The following is a 19292-nucleotide window of genomic DNA, read 5'->3' as shown; positions in this document are numbered from 1 at the left end:
TGGTCGTTTTAACTAATGTTCAGTTCAAAACTCCTGTTCCATTGTGTTTCTGCAGAAGGAAACCCCCCTTGCAAACGCAGCCTTCTGGGCAGCCAGGAGAGGAAACGTGGCGCTCCTGAAGCTATTGTTGAACAGCGGCCGGGTGGACGTGGACTGCAGAGACAGTGTATGGACTGGATCCGGTACATGCATGCCAAGAGCACGCCATTCTCCCCTCTTGGCATGAGAGCCCTGCGTGAATACATTTTCCTTCACAATGCTTATTTACTTCGTTATGTGTTTACTTGCTTTACTCTTTTCACAAAGCCCAAGGTGCTATAAAAACCAAAACCATTGCCATTGAGTCGATTCCGACTCGAAGCGACCCTATAGGACAAAGTAGAACTGGTGGAGTTTCTAAGGAGCACCTGGTGGATTCCAACTGCCAGCCTTTTGGTTAGCAGCCATAGCACTTAACCACTGTGTCACCAGGGTTTCCCCAAGGTACTGTAAAATCAGAACCAAACGTATTGCTGTTGAGTTGATTTCAACCCATAGCAGCCCCATAGGACAGAGTAGAACTGACCCATAGAGTTTCCAGGGAGCACCTGCTGGATTTGAAATGCTGAGCTTTTGGTTAGCAGCCATAGCACTTAACCATTATACCACCAGGGCTTCCCAAGGCACTATAAAACCAAACCAAACCCAGTGCCATCGAGTCGATTCTGACTCATAGTGACCCTATAGGACAGAGTAGAACTGCCCCATAGAGTTTCCAAGGAGCGCCTGGCAGATTTGAACTGCCGACCCTTTGGTCAGCAGCCATAGCACTTAACCACTACGCCACCAGGGTTTCCCAAAGTACTATAGTGACCTTAAAAATGTATGGGGGAGTCAGAAAACAGATGAAACAATTACGTGCATAGAACAGAAGGTGGCCACAGTAGGAAGAGATACTTCACTGGGAAGCAGAATTGGCAAATGCCGACAAGGAAAGGGGGTTAAGTCAAAGAATTCAAACCAAATGCTTTGTGAAAAGATGGAGGTAATTTAGAGCAAAGGTGGCCTTCCATGGACGTGGAGTGTTTTTTTATTTTTTTAATTCTACAAGGATGAGAAAATGAAGCCCCTGCCTGGCTTCTCTCATCCTTTGAGTACCTTTTACAAACATAAGTACTTTAGTTGGCAATTATAAGGGGAAATGAAAAAAGATACTACTGCCCACTGGCAGGCCCCACTTAGAGAAGCCTTTCCCTCCCTAGCTAGAAGCAATCACCTCTGTGTACTCAGCAGGACTTCACATCTCTGGGGACAAGGAGGGCCTCAGATGAGGAGAGAGGGAGCTGAGATGTTTTGATTTTAGAATTTAAATAAAAATGTTTCCAAAGGCACCTTATTGTTCCCCTGAAAACAGGATGTGCCATTTCCAGCTTTTCTTGCACACATTGGTAAGTGAAACTAGACGCCAGCCCGGAGTGAAATATTAGTGTTTGCTCCAGTTGTCGCAGCAGGGCCTGGGTGCAGGATATCTTGGGTTGGCACCTCCAGACCCGCTGTCCATCCTTCTCCAGCTTGCTCTGTGTCCAGGAGTCTGATCAGTGTGCATTGCGGTAGTGGACTCGCCTGCCCTCTGGCTTCAGTTGGGGTTGGTCAACAGCAGCTTTGGCAGCAAGACAGGGAGTGCAAGGAGAGAGAGACTGGGGAGCCCAGTGCCCTCCCTGCTCGTGTCTGCCATGTCCTCCCACAAGGCGCTGCCACTCTCCAGGTCTTGAGAAACGCAACTTCCCCTCCCACCTTCAGGCCTACGGTTGGTAAGGGAGTCCCACTGTTACCAGCTCTGGGACCTACACTATTCTTTGTACCACGTCTTTATAAATAGTCTCTTCTTTAAACTTTCTTCAGATTATCCCGATTTAGATGCACCATCTGTTTCTCGCCAGGACCCAAACCGTTTGAAGTCTTGGGCATCTACAAAGTGGCTTTCCGATCTCATGGGGCAGCAGTACCACATCGGGCAGATCTGCCTCACCCATACTGACCACACTTGGCTGACCGCTTCCCCCTTTCTTGAAGTCACTCCTTGTCAGACACCCTTGGGTCTTCCTCCTGACTTCCCAGGGTTACCTGGCTGTACCACATCCATCCTACCACCAGACAGCACCCCACACTATCAGCCTCTTCAGCACCTTTCCCCATCAAAAAGATCTGTCGTTCCTCTTACTCTCAGAGCTCACACTCTCTCTGTCTGCTGGGTGACCAGTAGCTATTTTGTTCCCAAAATTTGCTTTTTTGAATATACACAAGTATGTTTATAGGTCAGCCCTTCTTGTCTACAAAAAATCATCTTGTCAGGAGCTCTCTGGAGAGATAATACCTTACCCCCAAAGAACAACTCTAAATGACAGTAATTTCCAACACCTCATTTATTTTGAAAGGGCCTCTCAGGTTGGTGGTGTCTGAGGGACAAGGAGATTTTGGAAACAGCGCAGCCCTTTGTTTCCTGGCATTTCACTGTATTTGTATTCACCTCCTCTGTACACTGTATTCGCCTCCTCCATGTGCCACCTGAACATGGAGTTCAGGCTCCAGACTGGTTTCTTGTGGGGGTGGTTGGTTTCTCAGGCTATCACTACCCTTGCCAATGGGGCCAAGGCCCCGGATCCCCTAGAAAGCCTGTGAGAGCCATTACAATATAAAGATGGCCTAGTGGGCTTTCTTGGGAACTGTTCCTAACCTTGAGTGTGACATATTCACACTTTTTCAACAAATGACAGCAAATACTTCGTCTCTAGACCTTTATATGGTGTTTTAACATTCATGTTCAATTCCTAAATTCGTGCTGTTTTTATACGATTTTGACGTTGTTTTGCTTAGCTTGTCTTTAATGCAATCCATCACTGGTATGCACTGTTGACACACATTTACCACAGAGGTGTGCAATGGCAGGGTTCTTTTAGTCTTTTTAGATGTGTTAATATATGCGTTTCACTGCCTTGTTTGTTGTAGGTTTTACTACCTTATACCCACCATATCCTCTGGTCAAAAACAGGTAGTTTTTAAAAGTTACATACACTCACACATCAAGTATTAGAATTGACTGGGATACTAGGATAATATTAAAATGAAAACTAATTTTAAATTTTAGCTTCAAGCAATGGAATGAATTATCTTTAATCTTTGTTGTTGTTGTTAGGTGCCGTCGAGTTGGTTCCAACTCATAATGACCCTGTGTACAACAGAACAAAACACTGCCAGGTCCTGTACCATCCCCGCAATTGTTGCTGTATTTGAGCCCATCGTTGCAGCCGCTGTATCAATCCATCTCATTGAGGGTTTTCCCCCTATTTATTTACCCTCTACTTTACCAGGCATAGTGTCCTTCTCCAGGGACTGGTCCTTTCTGATAACATGTCCAAAGTATGTGAGACAGGGTCTCACCATCCTCGTTTCTAAGGATCGTTTTGGCAGTATTTCTTCCAAGACAGACTTGTTCATTCTTCTTGCAGTCCATGGTATATTCGGTATTCTTTGCCAACACCATAATTGAAAGGCATCAATTCTTCAGTCTTCCTTATTCATTGTCCAGCTTTAGCATGCATGTATGTGGTTTTTGTTAGGTGCTGTCAAGTCAGTTCCAACCGTAGCAACCGTGCGTACAGTAGAATGAAACATTGCCCAGTTCTGCGTCATCCTCACAGTTGTGCTAGAGCCCATTGTTACAGCCACTGTGTCAGTCTTCCTCTTTTTCACTGACCCCCTGCTTTAGCAAACATCATGTCCTTCTGCAGGGACTGGTCCCTTCTGATAACATGTCCAAAGTCTGTGAGATGAAGTCTCGCTATCCTTGCTTCTAAGGAGCATCCTGGCTGTGCTTCTTCCAAGACAGATTTGCTTGTTCTTCTGGCAGTCCGTAGTATATTCGGTATCCTTCACCAACACCATAATTAAAAGGCATCAGTTCTTCTTTGGTCTTCTTTATTCATTGTCCAGCTTTCACATGCATATGAGGTGATTGAAAACACCGTGGCTTGGGTCAGATGCACCTTAGTCTTCAAGGTGACATCTTTGCTTTTTAACACTTTAAAGAGGTCTTTTGAAGTAGATTTGAGTCATCTGCATATAGTGGGTTGTTGATGAGTCTTCCTCCAATCCTGATGCTGTGTTCTTAATCTTTAAAGAATTAAAGTCAATCAAACTGATGGGTTTTGAATATAAAGGAAATATTTTTGTGTAGCTTAATACGTAAACAGATACCACTTCTTTATTCTCTTTCTGCTTTGCCCCAACCTCTGATATTTTCTCTATAGAACATGATATAGAATTGAAATACAGTCTACAAAGTACTTTTGTTATTTGTTTCATTCATTTTTCTTTAAAACAAATGAGTCTACCGTTTTTTAATTTTTTCTTTTTAAAATATCCAAATCGAGTGCTTTGTATTTCCTCTGGCTTATGATTAATTTTTTTTTATGATTAATTTTATTTTGAGACCAGTGTGACCCATGATAGTCTCACGTCTTTCATAAAGGATACATTCATAGCTTGTCTGTTCAGATTGGTTTTAAAGCAAGGGTTCTCTTATCTGCTATCTAAATAAAATTTCCTACATTCCAGAGGAAGTTTGTAATACCAAGATTGACACTCCAATGCTGGAGAATACAGAGGAAAAAGTCCAAGAGAATAATGGATGGTACAGTCTACATAAAGCTCTCACATTCAAATGCCAAATATAGTCACATGGCATGGAAACAATATCACAGAACACTACTATGAAGTCATTAGCTTTTCTTGACTCTGTTTGTAGTCTTTTTATGTATAGTAAACAAGACTTTCTCAAAACTAGCATTGCCATTTGCAGAAGTCAACAGAAGCTAGATGATAACCTAACATTTACTGAACTATCATAGTATGATTTTAATATCTAACATTTACTGAACATTAGTTCATCTAACATTACTAAGCACATTGCCTGAATTATCTCATTTACTCATTTAGTGAGGCAGATACTTTAATTATTCCCCCATTTTACAGGTGAGGAGAATGAGATTTGGAAAGGTTATGTAAAACTGCCCAGGATCTTACTGTGAGTGAACATATAACTGTCTGCCTGCCCACAAAATCCCACAGGTGCAAATAACATAAACTTCTAAAGTTCATTTATCACCCTATACCTGGTGAGCCTTTCTCATACGCAAAACTGTACCTCCTGTTGTCCACTCCTAAAAAGTAGACTGCTGAACATAGAGAGGCGGTAGGTACGATCACAATTCGGAAGACCTTGAAAATAACTGTAAACTACAAAAGTCCACTTTAATTGGAAGAGTCTATATCATATTCTATAGGGTTGCTATGAGTCAGGATTGACTGGGTGGCAACGGGTTTGGTTTTTGTTTTTTATCACATGCTATGCCTCACGTCCTTGAATCTTAAAGCTGAAAGAGATGTTGGCAATCATCCAATCCCTCATTTCAAAGATGGAGTAAATGAGCACCAGGAATTGTAAGCAGCTTGCCCCAGGTTATATTGTTGGTTGATGCCAGAGGGAGACGTAGGCCCCAAGGCGCCTTCTTCTTCACATTTTAATCTCCTTTCATTGTAGTACCTTTCATCTTCGCCTGAACTGTTTTGAAGGTAAAGACTTCTGAATGCAGAAACCTTACCAGTACCATCTGACACATTTTCTGCATTAATAATAGTTTTTTGGCTCAGGAGTTGTTTCATCGCAATCATAAAATGAAGTCATCACATCACTGCCGCCTTGAAATGCAGTAACTCTGGTTCACTTGGACTGTATTTCTGAAGGTAATGGAAGTGAGGAGTTTTTAAATTGAAAATTCCAACCTCTGCAGTTCACCTTGCTTTTTTTCATCAAGTCTGCATTATAAGATTATTCATGAGGTACTTCTATCACTATGGGAAAATTGGAGCTGAGGTGTGTCCTAAGTTGGCTCACGTTTCTGCAGTCTTTTCCAGCAACCCTCTCTGGGATGTGACGCCGGCCCGGCCTGACTCTTCATCTGTTTCTCTTCCATCCAGCACGGCACTACGCTCCTCATGGTCGCCTCCTATGCTGGTCACCTGAACTGTGTGCGGGAGCTGGTTCTACAGGGAGCAGACATCAATCTCCAGAGAGAGGTAGGTCAGCTCTGCACTTGGTAGGAACTACTAGGGTGTAACAGGGAACCCAAGGTTGAGAAGGGAGAGTGTTGACATGTCACGGGGTTGTCAACCAATGTCATAAAACAATATGTGTACTAACTGTTCAGTGAGAAACTACTTTTTTCTGTAATCCTTCATCTAAAGTACAATAAAAAAAAAAAGAATTACCAGGGTGACAGACATGGAAGTTCTCATAATAGTGAGTCGGTAAGGAGAAACCAGTTGCTATCAAACCATGTCTGACTGGTGGCAACCCCCTGTTTTCATAGTCGAACTGAACTCGCCGTAGGGTTTTCAGTGGCTGATTTTTTGGAAGTAGATTCCCAGGACTTTCTTCTGAGGCACCTCTAGCTGGACTCAAACCTCCAACCTTTTGGTTAGCAGCTGAGCTAACCATTTGTATCACCCAGGGACTCCAGGTTGCTAAGGAGGACAAGAGTAACCATTGCTTCTTTCCTATACGACATTAAAGCTTTGATTCAAGAGCTCATTATGCCTAAAATAAGACCCTGGAGCAGTCCATCAGTTGTGTTTCAGGTAAGTGTATCTTGTCAGGCATGTGTCTCAGTCTGAGGTGACCAAACCTTTAATCACATTCCTTGAATGCTCACACATTTTGTGCTAACCTAAAAGCAGTTCTTACTTCTCTTGGGATGAGATGCTATAGAAGTGATAGGACTTTAGTATAGAGATCGTTATATTTTTACAAGGATCGAGTCACCAGACTGTTCTTGATGGGCTCACTTGCTGGGACATCTCAACCATCCTCACCAAACCATATTTTCAAAGGACTTCTCTGATTGGCCATGTATTAAATAAGCTCCCCTCTAAAAGACCTCATCTGCTAACCAAAAAGTTAACAGTATGAGTCCACCAGCCACCCCTTGGAAACTATGGGGCAATTCTACTCTGTCCTATAGGGTCAGTATGAGTCGGAACTGACTCGACAACAATGGTTTAAAAAGCCATGAGTGAACACTGGACTAAAATGTGAGCCCATTCCTGCACTCCACTCAAAAGCAGTCTCAGGGACTTGGCCTGGCCAGAGAATCTGTGGCTGGCCCAATCTAGAGGAGCAGTGGGAGGCAGGGACGTTTTAACATGCCTTGGGATCAGATCTGGGGGGCTGTGTATGTTTCTGACCTAGGGTCAGATCAAGGGCCTGGTAAGTTGACCGTTATGGGGACACATCCTCAGATCCCTAGAGTGAATCTGCCTCCTCAGTCCATATTGACTCAGACCTGACATGGGTTATGGGCTCTAAACCAGACTGGACCACTTGGTTTTCCTTGATACAGCCTTACCCCAGGGCCTGCCCCACAATCCTTTGAAAAAGGGCAGATCATAAACCAAATTTTCAACAAGCCAATACACTTCTCTCTTTTCCCCTGGACTGCCACCCCTCAGTGGAGCAAATTAAGAGCATACTTGGCCTAAGGACTGTGTCAAGAGTTCCAAAGGACATCCTGCAAGCCCTCCCATCACTCCTTCTGGGCCTTGATGGTAGACCATAGCAGGGTGACATTTGACTGACAGATTCAGGGATCTTGTTCTCTATAGCCCAGATCAGCAAGCCTGATCCTCTGAGAGTAGTAGTACAGAGAAACTATAGTAAATTCAATTAAATTTTCTCACAGATTCTTTTGAGCAATTTCCATTGCACTAGATTATTGTTTTAGGTAATTTTCACATCAGTAGTTAATTGCTCTCTGAGAGAAAAATGTTTGGACGCATTTAGAATTGTAACGGAAAATTACCCTAATCTTTTTTTTCTCTTAGCTTTATACTCCATATTTATTATAACTTTGAAGTAAAGTCAGATTTTCTCTAATAAAAACAATATCCACATCTGCTTACTCAAAAAACTCTATGCTGAAGGGCAGTTCCAACATATACAAAAATCTTTTAAGAGCTGAGAGAAGAAGAGAAATATTAGATTGATTCCCAGCCAGTCCAAAGTTTTTATGGTTTTATACTCATCCCTTAGTTTGGTTCCAGTTGTTTAACTATTGTTCTTGGAGATGACAAACTTGTGCACTGAGCACAATAGCCCTTGAGGACTTACCCACAATGAACCCAGCTCAGAGGTCACCTGTGTGTAAGTGCCCAGTGATCCCCTAAATTTCCCGAGACCGTGCCAACCTGGGACAGTGGAGTTGCTGAGCCAGAGGAAACTCCAACCTCACCTCACCCGTTTTGGAAGCTGAAAGGGAATTCCTTGCCATGCTTTGGAACTTACTTTTATAGCAGACTTCTACTTTGGTTCATTCTTAATCCATTTTGCAATATCACAGTATTTGTTTTCTGAAAAAGTACTTGCCATTGTTTTCTTAGGTGGCTGTCAAGATACACAGAACTTGCTAGTGAGACAAACTAGAAGCTCCTGGTCCTGAGAAACCATTGCTTTAGAGAACCAACAGTATTGGCTGACTATAGCTCACCTTCATGTTGCAGTGGTTAAAAGCTCGGCTGCTAACCAAAAGGTCAGCAGTTCGAATCCACGAGCCACTCCTTGGACGCCCCATGGAGCAGCTCTACTTTGTCCTACAGGGTTGCCCTGAGTCTGAATCAACTTGATGGCAGCGGGGTGTAGTTCACAGACATAGGAGCTGCAGATGGAGTTGGTATGAAGCCCTGTGTTTCACTAGTAAAAACCAAACCAAACCTACTGCCGTTAAGTCGATTCCAACTCACAGCAACCCTGTAGGACAGAGTACAGTTGCCCCATAGGGTTTCCATGGAGTGCCTGGTGGATTTGAACTGCTGACCTTTTGGTTAGCAGCCCAGCTCTTAAACACTGCAACACCAAGGTTTCCTCAGATTGCTGCGTTAATGTGCATAATGATTGATAGTATATATGCTACAGAATTGGCTCAAACTGCTGTAAATATGATTTTTTATAATTATCAGGAAAGCCTATTGAAAAACAAACCTGTTCTCTCAATAAAGAAACAACTCCTAGAAATGACCCTTGGTAAAAAACCAAACCAAACCTGTTGCCACTGAGTCGATTCCAACTCATCGCGACCCTATAGGGACAGAGTAGAACTGTCCCATAGAGTTTCCAAGGAGCACCTGGTGGATTTGAACTGCTGACCTTTTGGTTAGCAGCTGTAACACTTAACCACTATGCCTCCAGGGTTTCCTAATAAAGAAACAACTCCTAGAAATGACCCTTAGTAGTCTCTAAAATTGTCTCTTAAGAAGAGAGTTTTTCTATTCTAGCCAAGTTTCTTCATTCAGACCTGCTTACATTCAAAGGTTTCTGGAACCCAGTGTCCTCTGCTGTAAGAAAGCAATGGAAGGGTGCTGTCCACTGTCTTCTGTGGGAGCCAAGGAGAAAATCACTCCTCAGGCATTGGAAGCAGAATGCTCTATGAATGGTCTCGCCACCTGTGCCTTAGTGGGGTGAGGCTGGGTGAGGCATGGCCTGTGGTAGAGGGTTTTTCCTGGGAAGATGTTGTCATAGGTTCTGCCTCATTGCTCCCTGTGTTCTTTTCCTAAGGCTGCTGTTCTTTTCCTAAGGCTGCTCGGTGACTTATAAGTACAGAAATATATTGTCTCAGAGTTTTGGAGGCTGGTAGTCTGAATTTGGGGTCATTGGTGGTTCAGTGGTAGAATTCTCACCTTCCGTGCGGGAGACCTAGGTTCAAGTCCAGCCAGCACATCTCATGCATAGCCACCACCCCTCTGTCAGTGGAGGCTGGCGTGTTGCTATGATTCTGAACAGGCTTCGATGGAGCTTCCACTCTAAGACGGACTAGGAAGAAAGGCCTCGTGAGCTACTTCTGAAAATTAGCCAGTGAAACTCTATGGGTCACAACGATCCAGTCAGCAACTCATCACAGGAGGGCTGCAGGACGAGGACGAGTTTCGTTCCGTTGTGCATGGGGTCATCATGAGTTGGGGGCAGGCTCCAGGACAGCTAACAACAGTTGGAATTCGGGATGCTGGCCTGAGTATGTTCTCTCCCAGAGCTCCAGGAAACATCCTTGCTTGTCTTTTCCAACTTCTGGGAGCCCCAGGCATTCCTTTGCTTGAGCTGCAGCATAGCTCCATCTTCTCCTGTCTGTCTCTGTGTCTCTTCTCCTCTTCTATACGTGCACCACTCAGGTAGGATTAGGACCATCCTACTCCTTTTTGGTTACTCCTTTACAACCTCAGGTTAACTGATAACGTCTTCAAAGACCCTATTTCCATAAAAGGTCATGTTCACAGATACTAGGAGTTAGGACTTCAAGATAACTTTTTGTGGCGGCGGCGGGGTTGGGGGGGCACATAATTCAATCCATAACACTCCCCACCCACCCCCCCCCACACACAACCTTAATAACAAACTCTAAATTATTTTTAGTCTGGCTTCTCACACCTGGGAGCTCTGGCAGCACAGTGGTTTAAGTGTTTGGCTGCTAACCAAAAGGTCAGTAGTTGGAATCCACCAGCCACTCCTTGGAAACCGTAAGGGGCAGCTCTGCTCTGTCCTATGGGCTCACTCTGTGTCGGAATTGACTCAGTGGCAATGGGTTTATGAGTTCTCACACCTGGGTGAGATCCTATCACCTTAACAGTTTGGGGAAAGCAGTGGAAAAGGGTTTTCTCTTTACCATCCCTGGGAAACAGTAGTGTTAGCTTCTTCCCAAGTCAAAGAGCAGTAGTGAAGAGCATTTTTATATGACTAATATAAATTGCCCACCAAATGGTATGGTGATTTTTCTCAGACTGTGCTATAACTTGGGTACCAATCTTTGAGTAGGTGTGTAAAAGTAGTGGGAAGAAATGATGCTAAGAATTGTGTCTCAATATCATGATCAATTTAAAGTTTGGATTCGGGCTGCTTCTTATCAATATGTCTGTTTGTGAGAAATATTTTGAACCTATGTGTACACTGGGCTCACAGTTGGAGAAATATATGGGTGAATTACTTAGATTCTTTCCTGTACTGGTAGCTTTCTGTTCATAGGCGCTTAATATTGTACCCAGAATTCTTCCCTGTATTAATGAATGCTAGTGTCTCCCAAGGAAACCCTGGTGGCGTAGTGGTTAAGAGCTTGGCTGCTAACCAAAAGGTTGGCAGTTTGAATCCACCAGGCACTCCTTGGAAACCCTATGGAAACCCTATCCTATAGGGTCACTGAGTTGGAATCGACTTGACGGCAACGGGTTTTTTAGTGTCTCCCAAACACTATGCTGAGTGCCTTAGTTTCTTGTGGCTGCCATAACATAGTACCACAAACTGGGTGGCTTAAAACAACAGAAATTTATTCTCTCACAGCTCTGCAGACCAGAAGCCTGAAATCAAAGTTCAGCAGGGCCGTAGTTCCTCTGGAGATTCCAGCAAAGAATCTTTTCTTTGGCTCTTCCGTCTTATGTTGGCTGTCGGCGTTCCTTGACTTGTGGCCACATTACTCCAGTCTCTGCTCTGTGGTCACATTTCCTCTTCCTCTTCTCTGTGTCAAATCTCCCTCTGCCTCATCCCTACAAGGATACTTGTCATTGCATCTAGGGCCCACCTGGACAATCCAGGACAAACTCCTCCTCTCAGAATCCTTAACTGAATCACTCCTTTGTCATTTACAGTAATATTCACAAATCCTGAGGGTTAGGACATGGACATAGATTTTGGGGTCACCATCTAGCCCACAACACCAAGAATAAAGTTTTCCTTTCATCTTACAACCCTCCTTTACCCCAGGAATAGAATCAGCTCAAACGTAGCCCCTTTCTAAGCTAAAAAGTTTATATGCAACAATATTGGGTTGTTTGTTTTCTTTGCAAGTATATAAATCAAATGCAATGTAACAAAATGTCTTTTAAAAGCCGCCTCTGTCTTTCCTAGTCAGGTACAACTGCCCTGTTCTTTGCTGCCCAGCAAGGCCATAACGACATCGTGCGATTTCTCTTTGAATTTGGAGCATCCACTGAATTTAGAACCAAAGTAAGAGAACTTTCTGGATTTCATACCCTGTTGAAGAATTTTAGCGACCATGGGTATTAGTTTCTCTTCATCTATAATACGAATTGGTGCTTCTGTTTTTATAAGATTTTCATGCCTGAGAAGGTAAATTTTGCAGGGTTACTTGTTCAGGAATTGATCCTAGGGATTCAATTCCAAACATTACATTTTTACTTTAGGCTCACAATTGGAGTATTTCGTGGGGAATTACTTAGATTCTTTCTGCACTGGTGGCTTTCTACTCTGGGACGCTACATTTTATGACCAGAAGGGGAACAGTTGTGGGTGTCTTTTTAACTTCCCCTGTTCTTTTATGATAGGAATTGTAAAAAGCATTAAGGTGATCCTCATGAATCTGAGAGAGTTCTAAGGAAGGTGATTTGGCACGTAGGTTACTTCTTTGAGCTCTCCTCGTCACACTATGCAATACAATTACAATTTGTGTAGTTGAGCCATGAGTTGTGGTTCCTCTTTTAAGAAAATAACTTTTTTCATTTTTGCATATGGGTCAGAAATCCAAGACTGCAGAAAGATCAATTTTGTGTTTAATATGATTTTATATGATAATATTTTTGTAGGAACATAATATGAACTGCCGTAAGATTTTTGTAATTGTCAGCTTATGTCTTATCTAAACGTAATTTTGAAGGAGCCCTGGTGACACAGTGGTAAAGTGCTTGGCTGCTAACCAAAACATCAGCAGTTCAAACCCACCAGCTGCTCCATGGAAGGAAGATGTGGCAGTCTGCTTCCATAAAGATTACAGCCTTGGAAACCCTTTGGGGCAGTTCTGCCCTGTCCTATAGGGTGACTGTGAGTTGGAATCAACTCAATGGCAATGGGTTTGGTTTTATTAGGGGTTTCTTTAATCATTTTGAAATTCCTAAAAATTTACCCCAGTTGGAAACTTTTAGGTTTTCTTAATCCATTAGTATGTGGTATTTAGATATCAAGGGAGTTTTCAGGATTTTTTCCCCCATTAAAATGTTAACTATTAAGTGGATCTGTTTCAGAAGGGATATCTGGCTTTCCTGAAGCCTGCCTTTGGACAGTGTGCATGCCCCCAAAAATGCTCGGTGTAACATACGAAAACCAAACCCGTTGCCATTGAGTTGACAGAGTAGAACCGCCCCATAGGGTTTCAAGGAGCAGCTTGTGGATTCAAACTGGCAACCTTTTAGTTAATAGCCATGCTCCCAACCACTGTGCCACCAAGGTTCCAATATAAGACACCCCCAAAAAAAAACCAAACCCAGTGCCGTCGAGTCGATTCCAACTCATAGCGACCCTATAGGACAGAGTAGAACTGCCCCATAGAGTTTCCAAGGAGCACCTGGCAGATCTGAACCTTTGGTTAGCAGCCCGTAGCACTTAACCACTACGCCACCAGGGTTTCCATATAAGACACAGCAGATATAAAATGTATGTACATGTGTATACCCAAACCCACTGCCGTCGAGTTGATTCCGACTCGTAGCAACCCTACAGGACAGAGTAGAACTGCCCCGTAGAGTTTCCAAGAAGTGCCTGGCGGCATGTGTATATCTTATATTAATTACCATTTTATTTTTCATTCTAAAATACAGCTAAAAATAGAAAGTAAAATTACAAGACCTAACTGTCAACTCTTTCAACTAAGTAAAAATGATCACATGTGACCATATTGTTGCTTAAATCTTCTTGGTTGACCAGTTACTGCAGTTTTGAAGCCTTTATACATTAGCTGATTTGTGCTGTCCCAGAAATCCGTGTAACATGGGGCCAGGGTGGGGAATTCCATGTTTCCATTAGGTCAACTGCAGGTGTCTAAGAGCTTTCCATGGGAGAAGAGTGTGTCAAGAGGCTTTGAGTTATACATGATCCTGTCTTCAAAACTCGCTTTGTTTCAACAGTTGTTCTCATTGTTATTAAATCTATTTCCCCTAAAACTGTGTTTGTAAAAATAAAAGGTATCAGCTCTTCTATGATGATCATTATGTTTTATCCATTCTGTGACCTCATTTGGCAATAAGCCGGAAAATGAAAGAACAAACTTAGAAATGGTGGTGTTCATTGAGGCTACTAAGCAATTTCTTGATGCCAAACCCCTGCCCCCACCAGCCTCTCAGCCTTCTAGTCTCTCTCCTCTCCATTCTCTACCCTTCAAAGACGCAACTTCCCCACCACCCAGCTCTGCTCTCAGTGAAACCTCACCCAGCCACTCTTAGCCTCCAACAAGATTTCACCTGCTTGTGGACACAAGAGCTTCTCCAAACAAGGCCCACTTACCACCCGCATATCACAGTCACCCCTCATGACTGGTCAAAAGGCACATTTCTGACCTCACCTCAACCTGCCGAATGAGACCTTCTGAGGGCCGGGCTCTGAGGGCAAACACCTTGGACAAACACCTTTGCCAAGATTTAGGAACCATGCTATTGTGTATTTATGATTTGTATCTCAGGACAGGATAACATGTTTTTCTGTTGTTTATAATTAGCTCATATGTCCACATATGAATCCACAGAGCCAAACCAGCAACTCAACAATCCTAGATGGGAAAAGATAACCCTTAGCTGCAGCACTTGAAGAAAACCTTTAAGGGTTTTAGTTGACCACAAACTCCATGACTTAGTAGTGTGATGTGGTTGACATAAAACTAATTCTGACTTAGGCCACATGAAAGTAGAGCAGATGAACAGAGTAAGGCCCTGCCCGCCCCCCCCCCCCCCCGCATCAGACCACTTCTATTTTACAGGCGTGTTTAGTTGTAGGCCCACATTTAAAAAGAGGCCTGGACAAATTGGCACATGTTCAGAGGCAAATGCTAAGCAGGATGGTGAAAGGCACGTAGAATGTGCTGTATTTATCCATGCTTTTAATGGGTGCAGATCATATCCAGGAGAGCCATGGCCCAGAGAGAGACCCCATAAAAGCACCTTCATCTCCTGTAGCCTACGGCTGGGCAGAGCTGCAGGAAGAAGCCCACATTTGTGAAGAGGGTCTCTGGCCAGAAGCCACAGGAGGCTGTTCTGGTCATTCCAAGATGGAACTGATTAGTTCAGACTTTCTGTTCTTTGATTTCCTTTTTGAGAAGCAAATAAATGTTTCTGCATTTGGCATCGGAGATTTTTTAATTAAAAATAATAACTTAGGCAAATAATTGTAATGTATCTCTAGCAAGTCATCCAGGTATACAGCATAACAATATTCTTAAGATGAACTGTGTCATGATTATGAAGAAGTAAAAGGAATAAAGGAGAAACATGTGCTTCTTGTTATCTATGGGAAAACTGTTTTCCAAAGTGCCTGCTGTGTAAGGAGTGTCTGGTACATTCGCCTCCCCAGTTTCTAATGTATGTATACTTTTCATGCTGACAGGAGGGGGGCACCGCCCTGCTGGCTGCCAGTCAGTATGGACACACGCGGGTGGTGGAGACGCTCCTGAAGCATGGAGCCAACATCCATGACCAACTTTATGTGAGTGTGTTTCAAGGGGCTGTCAGGTAGACTCTCACTGCTTCCCTCATCACAAATAACATCAGTGGTCTGAACTCAGATGCCAGAAATGCCAACTTCAAAAAGAGTTTAATGAACATTAGGACTTGAATCTGAGACATCAAAAGAAAAAAGATACAGTTGACCAGATGTGCTTTTTCTATTTTCTATATAGAAACCATATAATCTGTTCTTTTTAAATCTTTTATACAAGTGAGATATTTCACATACAAATACAATCTTCAAAACTCATAAGATACGTATTCATATATTTGTACCACGTCAAACCATGCAGCCCAGCATACGGACTTGCCAAAAACCAACATAAATTCTCCCGTTGTAGAGTTACTTGTGAGGAAGGACACAAAGTAGAGAAAGCAGGTATTTGGTGGAGAAGTGAGGGTGGGAGAAGGAAGACATGGGAAACCCTGCATACCACTGACCTTTGGCGGGCGTCCACTACCGGTGTGGGTCTGTTTGCAGCTAGTTGGCAATTAGCCCATGACCCAAGAGTTCTTTTAATTTTTCATCACTGTAATTCTGTGGGGTTTATGGCAGATGGTGTTCCTGTTTCATAGGAAAAAGTAAAATATGAGCAGATGAGGGCACTTGTTGCATCTCATAGTGAAAAGTAAAAGAATGTCTACTTCCAGTTATCTATGAACCATATTTTAGGCTATCCTACAACTGGCGGTGTAGCCCTTATGCCCAGGGCACTATACTTTCATAGCCAAGTAATGAGATGTATAGATGCGAACTTTTCCATTTCAACACCCTTTGCAGAGTAGACCTGGTTAACTCTTGACAAGTCATGGGCCTCTTTGACATACCGAGCATCTAGCCTTACCCTTTGTACTTCAAAATCTGTAATGTTCTTTGGGGCTGTAGCCTTTTCTAGTGAATGACTGATAATGGTCTAAAAGAATGATTCTCAAATCTGGCTGCCCAAATCACCGGGGGAGCTTTAAAAATATACCAATTCCCAGGCCTGCTCAGACTAACAAACCTGGACTCTCTAAGGGCCAAACTTGGGCAACTGGTGGTTCTGACATGTGGCTTGGTCTAAAAATTTGACCAGGTCAAAGCTCTGGATATTCTTTGGCTGCAGGTAGAGTACATCGGAGAGTGTGTTTGAGTACGTGTATGTGTAGGCCCAGCAGAAAGCCAAAGTCTTTGGAAAAGGCAAGTGAATTGTGATTGTCATAGCATTACCATTAATAGTCATCAGCCCAAATTGACTGTGGGTGTAGAATTTGTACTTGTTAGATAATATTCTTACAGAAAACTGGCTCATAATCCTAGAAAGGGAGAGTTTGGGGAAATCCCACTCCTATAGTAAATTCCTCTGTGTTATAAGGTGACTCAAGAAATTTTCATATACCATACCTTCCATTGTACGTTAAGACTTTTACCCGTACTCAAACAGTCCGAGTGTTTCCATTAAGAACAATTGGAATATAGAGGGAAAATAGTCAGTGATCCCTGAAAACTCCTAGGAACTGAAACTTACAATGCACAGAGAAAAGTCTAATGTATGGATAGCCGATTTTAGAAAATTCCTGAGAGTTATCAGCTGCTAAGGGCATGATAGACCTTCTGTAACAGCACAATAGGGAGGAGCTGAAATTTTTTTCCCCGAATCAAGCATCTGCTTAAAAATATGTACAGGCTGATTAATTTTTTAATGGTTTCCTTGAGGGGAGTCTAGCAGCTCACTGACACTCACTGGAAATCCAGGACACTCCAGGGAAGGGTGTCTTGTATATAACTTTTGGTTAGCATTCCTGATGGGAAGCGTGGTAACTAGCTCGGATAACTGGGTGTTTTCTACTAGCATGTGCTTGGCTTTCCCACTGTGATATAAAAATAATGGAGCTCACTGTGTACTGTGAATGCATCTGTGTGAGGGAGCACCTGGGGAGAAGGCATGCTGTCAGCTGCCAATGAATTTGCTAGAATTACCTACTGACACTTCAAGAAAGCAGAAATGCCCAGAAGATATAAACATCTCAGTTTAAAAAAAAACCAAGGAGAATCGGAAATTTGCACCTGCTTTTTGGGCTTCTTGTTTGTGTCTGCTGGGCTGGCAGGGAGCAAATTCATGGCGATTCTCACTAAGACTTTTTCTGAAAGCACCTTGTGTTTTAATGCTTGGAGAAGCAACACGTGGGGGGGGGGACGTGGATAGGGAGGGCAAGAAAGAGAAAGGGATAGGAAAGATCTAATTAAAAGTTCACTTTTTACTGCCTATTCATAAAAGCAAGACATTTGGGGAATTTTTTGTTTTTTAACTAACTTTTAGCTCTTAATAGGTAAAAGGATGGAAATATAAAAGGGGATGGGAATGGAAAATTGTGTTAAACTTTTTTTTTTCAAATTTAATCTCTTTTCAAACAAACATGAAAGGTGATTTTTTTTTTTTATACTATTAATTTGATCTCTCTCAGGATGGAGCCACTGCACTCTTCCTGGCTGCCCAAGGTGGTTACTTGGATGTCATTCGATTACTCTTGTCTTCAGGAGCAAAAGTCAACCAGCCAAGGCAGGTAATGCCCATTGCCAACATTTGCCTGAGTACACGGAGTAGTGATGCAGCAAGGGCCAGGTGTTCCATACCTGCACACACCTGAGATAACCAGTTAGCAACCCTTTTGCTTCTATGATGAAAAGTTAACCTTTGATTGGGATTTTTCCTTGTAAAAACAGTGTGGGAGCGGCATCTGACCTCCTCTAACTTTACAACGGGGAAGAATAATCAAGATCAACAGCCCAAGGCTAATTACCAAGGAGGCCAGACGTGCCTTCTCTCTCTGCCATCTTTACCAATTCTGACACCATTTGTTCTCCCCTCCCCATGGCACTCTCTGCTTCTCTGCTGGGTCAGATAATTCATTGCAGTGGCCACACAGAACTCAAAATACTCACGATTATAGGGTTTCTTAGGGAAGTAACAGGTTACAGTTCAAGTTCAGGAACACTCAGGATACAATTCTTCTATCAGGACAGCCTCTTCCCAGCCGTGCTCAAAGACATGCCTCTCTCTGGCCCTCTGCCTCTGCCCCTGCTCGGGCAAGTGTTACAAAGCTCTTTTATCTCTGCCAATAAGTGCTCAAAGGCATCCCACCCTGCAAGTAAGCCTCGGCCCAAAGGCACTCAGCTCTAGCTCTAGGGGTCAACAAACCTAGCTCCACACGTGCCTGGAGGCACTCAGCTTTTTTGCTCCATGGGCTGGGAAGACCATTGCTCTGTCTCCTGCTGGTCTCTCCTGCCGCTATTTCTCTGCCACCTCTTTTCACTGTCTTCAGTGTTACAGCTCTCTTCTCAGTGCAGGGATCCTGGGTCCAAAGGACATGCTCCTCTTTTGGGCCTCCTCCTTTGGTGGCAGTGGAATCCTCTCTCCTTCCCGCCTCTGGGATGGCTCATCTCAAGCCTAGGGGGATGGCAAGACCAACCAGTCCCGTTGGTTGGCCACAGTTACCCCCCTTGCACAGTCCTGCCCAATCACCTGGGTGGGAGTTACAACACTATGGTGAGAAAGGCCACACAAAAAACGATCTATCATTCTGTGCACCTGCTCTTTGCTTTGGGCTCACCCGAAAGCCTAAGAAATCAAGCTGACATCACAGGCCAGCATTTTTAAAACTCAGGTATTTGGTGTCTGAGGTCAAATACACTGTGCCACCTGTGCTGCATGTGCTGCTTGAAGTAATGAAAGCGAGGTAGC

At 43.4% G+C, this 19292-nt stretch overlaps 1 protein-coding gene across 8 annotated transcripts in view; it reads left to right on the top strand.

The window, feature by feature from the left end:
- The window catches only part of ANKRD29 (ankyrin repeat domain 29), a 63768-nt gene that overhangs the window by 15121 nt on the left and 29355 nt on the right, over positions 1-19292 (top strand). For 5 of the 8 annotated variants that reach the window (XR_007519262.1, XM_049900741.1, XM_049900740.1 and 2 more), the window contains exons 3-7: positions 56-166; positions 6016-6114; positions 11975-12073; positions 15452-15550; positions 18016-18114. Coding sequence is in view for 7 of the 8 variants with exons in the window: in XM_049900741.1 (XP_049756698.1) it covers positions 56-166; positions 6016-6114; positions 11975-12073; positions 15452-15550; positions 18016-18114 (507 nt within the window). In the remaining variant the exon portion in view is untranslated. Of the gene's footprint in view, positions 1-55; positions 183-6015; positions 6115-11974; positions 12074-15451; positions 15551-18015; positions 18115-19292 lie in introns of all 8 variants that reach the window. The other 3 variants (XM_049900739.1, XM_049900745.1, XM_049900743.1) reach the window with 3 other exon arrangements.

The sequence above is a fragment of the Elephas maximus genome, chromosome 11 (genome assembly GCF_024166365.1).
Source record: "Elephas maximus indicus isolate mEleMax1 chromosome 11, mEleMax1 primary haplotype, whole genome shotgun sequence".
In the NCBI taxonomy this organism is placed as follows: domain Eukaryota; kingdom Metazoa; phylum Chordata; class Mammalia; order Proboscidea; family Elephantidae; genus Elephas; species Elephas maximus.
Note: the sequence above shows the minus strand (reverse complement) of the source record. Positions and strands in the feature narration are given on the sequence as shown.